Genomic DNA, 7,739 nt, shown 5'->3' on the forward strand with positions numbered 1-7,739 from the left:
GTTCCTGTCCATTGCTTCTGCCACCTGCGGTTACGCCTAAGACCACCATCTGCACTGTCACCTGCCTACTGCTCCTGCAACACCTTGCCCGCCGTCACTAGCAAACCAAGCAAGGGGTAGCGACCTGGGGGTCACCTGCTGCAGCAAGCCCATCCCACTTTGAGGCGGGCTCTGGTGAAAACCAGTGGCCCCTTAGACTCCGCTCCCTGGTGCGGTTTATGCCATCGCTGGTTACTGTACAAAGGATCCACGACTCCCATTGTTACAAAGGCTCAGCATGACAGGGGAGGGGACAACAGGACATGGTGCAATACATAATGGGATGATATCAGTAGAAAACATATCAGTAGAAAACATAGACACAGATGTAAAAACGTTTTACATAGATCACAGATCTAGCTAGCAGGACTAACGGTCCTTAAAAATCACTGGACGTGAGGCCTTAAAGAATACAAAACTCACTGTTTTTTATTTTTTCCACAAAAAAATAAACAAAAATCTCAGTAAAATGAATACTTTATATAAAAAAGGTAACAGTCTGAAAATTCCTAATTGTCCATTCCTTAAAATTTTTTTGCCATCAGTTTCTCTCTTGAGTTCATGACGGGTCTGAATACAATAATGAAACACTTAGGAAGGAACATACAAATAACCAGACCCCAGGTTGATGATTGGATAGCAAAGATCTCCATGGCCACCATATATCTTCCTTGGGAGCTGAGGGATGCAGGAACATAGGATATCCAGACACTGAGAAAGGCCAGCATGCTAAAGGTGATGAACTTGGCCTCATTGAAGCTGTCTGGAAGTCTCCTGGCCAAGAATGCCACAATGAAGCTGGTAGAGGCCAGAAGACCAAGGTAGCCAAGCATAGACCAAAAAGCCAAAGGTGACCCTTCATTACACTGAATAATCAGTACTCCTGAATTACTTTCTGATTTGACTTCAAGAAAGGGAGGAGAGAATGTCAGCCACATAATACAAAGAAAGATCTGAATGAGGATACATGAGATGACTATGAGATATGATACATGTGGTCTAGTCCAATGTCTTAGTTGACTACCAGGTCTTGTGGCCTTAAAAGCTATGACTACCATAATGGTTTTGGCCAAGATGCAGGAAACACAAAGTGCAAATACAATACCAAAAGTCACTTGTCTTAAAAGACATATCTCATACTGGGGATAACCAATAAAGACTAAAGAGCAAAGAAAACAGAGGGATAATGACACCAGGAGAAGACAACTTAAGGAGTAGTTATTGGCCCGAACAATGGGGGTTGTTCTGTAGCTAATATAGAGGGCAAGAATCGCCACAGGAACCAATGATGAGGAGATTCCAGTAGCCATTAAGGTGATGCCAAGTGGATCTTCATGTGAAAGGAATTCTTGGGTCTTCGGAACACAATGATCTTGGGTTGGATTTGGCCACATATCCCGTGGGCATTTTGTACATTGTAGTGAATCTATAGCAAAAATTTTAAACATGGTGTTAAATTATTAGAGTTTTTTAGGCACTTTAATTTTTTATTTTTTTTAAAGAGATAATATAAACCATTACTCACTTTCTGATTCTGTGCTGAATACTCCAATCAGCACCCCAGTCTTTATTTTTTAATGCGCATGTGAACTTTCACTGATGACAGGAGTGTAGGACTCATCTACTTAGACTGTAGTTTTCAAGTTTTGTGCATTGAAAAAGGAAGACAAACGTGTCGACTGGAGCCAGAACGGGGATCAGCAGAGAAACCAAAAGGTGAAAAAAGGTTGGTCTTTTATTTTATTTTGTTTGAGGCTCTTTGGAAAGTTTTTTTTTACAATGTTAATGAACTAACAGAGTAAAAAATTTTATTGGCTAAATATTTTTTATTTCCTACCTATGTGGTTGGCTATCTCTCCATATGAACATGGGATGCATTGGAAACAGCATAAAGGTTGGCCTTTTCTAGCTCCTTTCCTGAAGCCTCGTGGACAACCAAGGCTACAGACCGAAAGAGGTACCTGGGAAGAAATTTGAATAAAATGCTTAAAACATTTGTAACTAATGACTTAAAACAAATATGTTGTCGGACAATAACCAGTTATCTTTAAATGTGGGTGGCGTTTATTAAAATTTTCAATTTTGCTGTCTATATTTTAGCATAATCCCAAAATGTTTCTGCATTCTGACCAATAAACTGAATTCCTATTCTATACAGTAGTGTCCTCCCAGTTCATATACACAGGATTCCAGGTGACACCAGTAGATAGTTGGGACACTATTCACAATGACAGAAGCTCAGAGCTCAGCCTCCCCATCTGTGTAGAATGACCGATATTAAGATTACTGAGAATGCCCAGAAACTTCTCCCATCCATGTCAATGTGTCAACTGCAGACTATGGTTGTTTATGTTCATGTTTGTTTGTTTGTTTTCATGTCTGTAAAATAAAAGATTATTCTTAATTTTTTGCGGATCATGTCTAACACAGGTGCATGGCTCACCCCATGGTGTTTGACTCCCCACTGTATGTGGCTGGTATTAATAGTAAACACATCCCCACTGGTTGTACTGGTATCATAGCTGCCCACTTTGACTTGTCGGAGTTTTCCTTCAGGACTCAGCTGCCAGTTCACTATATCGTACACAGCAGGTGGATCTCCATTCTCATCGAAAAAAAGTTGTCTACCATCAGACGTGTTCAGATGTAATTTCTTCATGTAGTGCAACAGCTGCGAGGAAATGATTGAACATTGATCATCTTCATGCAGCTGGAGAAGTACATTCTAGCCACACATCTTTAAAATCTGACTGTAAAGCCATGGTTTACAACTTGATGGAACACTGCAGATAGTCTCCATGATAAAAACTGTAACCAATAAGTGTAGACAACTCTCACACTGACCTATGTGCACATATAAAATTTCAATAGCAAATCTGTATATGAAAGCTTGTCAACTTCTTTCACTGAGCTCATACTAACCTGCCAAGGCTTAAAGTTCTCAATATCAGCACATGTTCCATTGGAGAACGGTCCATCTCCATTCTTACATTTACCCAAATCACTAAGAGCCTTTGCTATGACAGAAACTGCTAGATAGATATTATATGTTGCACGTAGACTAGAGACATCATTGTAACTGTTCTGGATTGTCTTAAGACTTTCTTGGCCGGTACATTCTTTTATCGATGAGTTTGATGGAACTTCAGGGGATGTCTGGTCTCTGAATATGCAGCCAAAAACTTGTTCCCAGAATATTTTTATCCATTGGTTTCCCACAACCATGGATGGATTGATCTTGTTAAGGAAATCCCCAAATTCGGGCATGCTTCCACTATGGAGGGCAAAACCGATTGTTCCAAGAAGAAGTTTTGAATATTTGTTTACTGACAGCAATGATGATGTAGACCAAGACTCACTTGCAATTAATACTTTTCCTGTGATGTTCTGCCTCAGCATCTCATCTAGTACAAAGCTTAGGTCCATGTCAGTAGAGAAGATGACCACAGCTGTGGCTGTTGAGTCTTTAACCACACGGGCAATATGAGGGGCATTTCGATCTTTTCGACTGGTGACTATGGTCTCTGTAAAAGCCACACATGCTCCAGCTGTCAGTATATCCTTCTTGACTAGTTGAATACCTTGCTGCCCATAATCATCATCGATGGCCACCAAACCAATCCAGGTCCATCCAAAGTGCAGCACCAGCTGTGCTAGACCCCGACACTGGAAGGCATCACTGGGAACTGTTCTAAAGAATGATCGGAACTGGATACGGTCACTGAGGAGAGAACTTGTGGAAAAGTAACTAATCTGTTGGAAAAGTCACGAATATCATTAGTAATAATGATGATTCACTTTTCATTGCATATGGCACATTTAATATGAGAAGCAGCAAATCCTTTCAAAATTCTCAAAGATGAAAACATTGATCCTCGGAAGCCAATCTTAGAATACGTTTGATTAGAATACTGTTAGAATAGGGACAGAATGATACAAGGACAGGTGAGACCTTATGCTTGCACCCGCCCCGCTGTTTTTGCCTACTTGTCTCAGTAGTCCTAAACGGCAACAGACAACTGGATGGTAAAACCCTGTACTTAGCTAGGTGCAGGAGAGAACAAAACAAGACAAACACTCAATAAGAAAATTTCAGAGGTCTGGGTCAATAACACACAAGCAGTGTAGTACAATATGGAATCCAAGAGGGTAGTAGAATAGTCAAGAGCCAGAGGTCAGATGACCAGAAAAGCAAAGCAGGAAATAATGTTAGTTCAAGACACACTAGTAAACTAGGCACTATAGCAGGCAAGGACTGAGGCAGAAGGGAAGATACTTATGGAACCTGGAGTCCCAGCCCCAGAATCGATTGGGGCTGAGGCTCCAGGTCTGACCCATTATGACGATCGGCCAGATGCAGTGAAACCCCAGCCACGGCTACATAAAAAAAAACGCCGCAGCACAATATAGAAGCAGGCCTCTGGAACAGGGAGGCCTCTGGAACCTCACAAGGACCTCTAGGTTTAGCAAGGTTTAATAGATTAAATTCTCTGGTTAAATCAGAGACATGGAGGTCCTGTGCAATTAGCCACATACTCTCTTCTGGGCCGTGACCTTTCCAGTGTGCCAGGTACTGAAGGATTTAGCAAATTATTTTGGAACCCGAGATTCTTTCAATCTTAAAGGGGTTATCCAGCGCTACAAAAACACTTTTCCCCCTACTCTTGTCTCCAGTTCAGGTGCAGTTTGCAATTAAGCTCCATTTACTTCAATGGAACTGAGTTTCAAAACCCCACCCAATCTGGAGACAACAGTAGGGGGAAAGTGGCCATGTTTTTGTAGTGCTGGATAACCCCTTTAAACTCCAATTCGCCTTGAACCACCACTTGAAGGGGAGGAGGACAAGCAACTGCTGGGGGAGTGTCTTTCTTAAGAATGCTTTTGTGAAATGCCGGATGTACTCTTAATGATCGAGGTAACTGTAATTTAAAAGACACAGGATTGATTATTTGAGTGAGGGGGAAAGGACCTATAAACTGAGGAGCAAATTTAGCAGAGGGCAATTTACCACCTACTGCATATTCAGGACCCGGAAGGAGTCTACGGTTTGCATATTATCAGTGAATGTGTTTTTGTCGGGCAGCGGTTAGAGTCACAAGACATTTATGGATGTGAATTGTGATCCTTGCTTTGGTATTGCTGAAAACCTGGGATGGTAACCATAATTACAAAAGAAAGGAGTTTGTTGTGTGCATGCATTTACGTAGTTGTTCAGGACAAACTTAGCCATCGGTAAAAATTCAGACCATTTGTTTTAAATGTCAGATATGTAACACCAAGATATTGTTTAGTCACCTGTTCAAGTGATTGGTTAGTTTTTTCTGTTTGACCATTAGTTTCTGTGTGGAATGCGGAATTGAAAACACCCTCCAAAATTTGGACACAAATTGAGACAATTGAGTTGTATGAACAATTTTGCAAGGGACTTGGCATTGGAAAGTTTCTTCAATGTTACCAAATAACACAATTTACTAAATCTGTCTACAATAACCCAGATTACCGTCTTCCCCTGTGAAGGGGGAAGATTGGTGATGAAGTGTATCCAAAGATGGGACCATGGACGACTGGGCAGAGGAAGGGGTTGGAGCAGACCTTCTGGTTGAGATCTTGGGGTTTTTGCAAATCCCAGAAATCTCTGGACCTATTTCAAAATAGTAGGCCTTACCCGCTCAAGTACTGGTGACACATTTTTGAGATCCATTTGTACTGACTGGGGGTAAAAATATTAGGGCATAACATTTTTTTTCTTAACCTGCATAACCTGAGGATGTCATCCAGGTATATAACGACAAATTGACCAAATACTGTAAATCGTGGAAGACATCATTCACAAATCTTTGGAAACCAACAGGGGCATAACTGAGCCCAAAGGGCATCACAAGGTACCCGAAATGCCCCTCAGGAGTATTAAAAGCCATTTTCCACTTGTCCCCCTGCCTGATCCGGATCAAATTATAAGCTTTCCGAAGGTCAATTTGTGAGAACCAATGGGCACCCATGATCTGATTTAAAAGATCTGGGATCAGGGGGAGTGAATGCTGGTCTCTTATGGTTATTTTATTAAGTTCCCTGTAGTCAATGCAAGGACGCAGACCTCCGTCCTTCTTCTCCACGAAGAAAAAGCCAGCACCCATAGGTGACCTTTTCTCAGACTGTCCTGTATGTACTGGTGCATCAACTCTCACTCTGGGGGAGAAAGGTAAAAATTTGGCCTTTGGGAAACCTGGCCCCAGACATGAGATTGATGGCGCAGTCATAAGGATGGTAAGGAGGCAAGGCATCAGCAACGGGGCTTATTTTTCTCTTATATTTCAAGCCTACCCTAAAAAACCCTGCAAAATCAAGCCAGGGCTTGTTTTTGAGGTAGAGCTTATTTTCATGGAAAAAGGATATTGTCCAATAGCAATAGCAATAGCGACGACAAGATGACCGCAAGAACGATCATAAGTAATGATCATCGTTACGTGTAAATGGGTTAACGATTTCAGGTTGTCCGCAATAGCGGTTGTTTAAAATTGTTTATTGTTAACGATTATGCAAACGATAATCGTCCCGTGGAATAGGGCAGTTACACTTGAATCCACACTATTTGGCATGGTGTCAATGTTTACTCTGGAAAAGGAAAAAGGCCAGAATAAAAATACTGGAAAATACTATAGCACTTACTTGTGGATACCTGAACAGCCCCAGGATATAAGCCATTGAAATGGAGTGTGTAGATGTAGAATGGCCGATTACTGCAGCCAATCGGGTGTCCTGGTTACATCGGTAGTTGGGCAGAGGTTGTCCATGTCCACTCAGCAGCTGTAGAGTTCCTGACATTGCTGTCTGGAGAACAAGAGGACTTTGACAAGTGTCAAAGATCTGGAATCCCAAGGTGATATTTGGAAAATCAGGGGATTTATTAATTTCCTCCACAGCAAAATGCACAGCCTGGGCGCTCTGGTAGGCTTCTAACATGAGGCTGAGGACAGCATGGAAAAAGTTAGTTCCCTAAATTTACTGGATTAACCCCCCCCCCCACACACACACACACACACACACACACACACACCCATGTTAAACATTTAGTCAACAGTAGTGATAAGTGAATAGTGAAATATTCGAATATTCGTACGAAATTTTGGAATATTCGATCCCATTAAAGTCTATGGGAACAAGTGTTCGATAAACATCTATTCGACCACTTGGAGGTAAAAACCAAAAGCTGGGGGATTTGAACGATTATCAAATATTTATCGAATATTCGGCGAACTATTCGATAATATTCGATAGGTCGAATACCTTACTATTCGATGGAATATCTATTCAATCGAACAGTATTCGCTTATCACTAGTCAACACCGATTTTAGTATGTGACCACATTTAGTCAACTTTAAATTCCTTTATTACATAAGGTCAGAGGACCCTTTTAATTAAATAATGGCCAACTTTTGTGTGAACTTTCAGCAATGATCTAAACAGTGGATAGAAACAAGTCTTACGTGGTACAGATGTTTGGGTAGATGAACGAGTCTTACTTGTAAGTGATGTTTGAGTAGGTTTTGTCCATGTTAACATCCATAACGGCTCCAATTATTATATTCCCATCCATGGACATGCCTGGTGTCAGCTCGCTGCTGGTCGGTCTACAACTAGACTCAAAGCAGTCACAGAAGAGTAAGATATAGAGCAGAAACCGAAGCCGCATTTTCTGTTA

The 7,739-nt window shown here is 41.3% G+C and overlaps 1 protein-coding gene across 1 annotated transcript; it reads right to left on the reverse strand.

Moving 5' to 3' along the window:
• Nucleotides 1–563: 563 nt before the first annotated feature.
• LOC138784692 (extracellular calcium-sensing receptor-like) lies at nt 564–7,730 on the reverse strand. Its single transcript, XM_069960356.1, has 6 exons — nt 7,561–7,730; nt 6,706–7,003; nt 2,962–3,792; nt 2,483–2,710; nt 1,877–2,000; nt 564–1,465 (listed from the first exon to the last, which is right to left on the reverse strand). Exons 1-6 carry the CDS (start codon nt 7,728–7,730, stop codon nt 564–566), a joined length of 2,553 nt encoding a protein of 850 aa, XP_069816457.1.
• Between the last annotated feature and the right edge of the window lie 9 nt (nt 7,731–7,739).

This window comes from Dendropsophus ebraccatus, chromosome 1, assembly GCF_027789765.1.
Source record: "Dendropsophus ebraccatus isolate aDenEbr1 chromosome 1, aDenEbr1.pat, whole genome shotgun sequence".
Lineage (NCBI taxonomy): Eukaryota > Metazoa > Chordata > Amphibia > Anura > Hylidae > Dendropsophus > Dendropsophus ebraccatus.

Coding starts and splice junctions, on each gene's coding strand:
- LOC138784692 (XM_069960356.1), bottom strand. CDS start 7,730: ATGCGGCTTCGGTTTCTGCTCTATATCTTACTCTTCTGTGACTGCTTT. Junction 2,001..2,482: donor GGGGAGTCAAACACCATGGG/GTGAGCCATGCA, acceptor ATTTCTTCCCAG/GTACCTCTTTCGGTCTGTAG. Junction 1,466..1,876: donor AGAGATAGCCAACCACATAG/GTAGGAAATAAA, acceptor TTTTTGCTATAG/ATTCACTACAATGTACAAAA.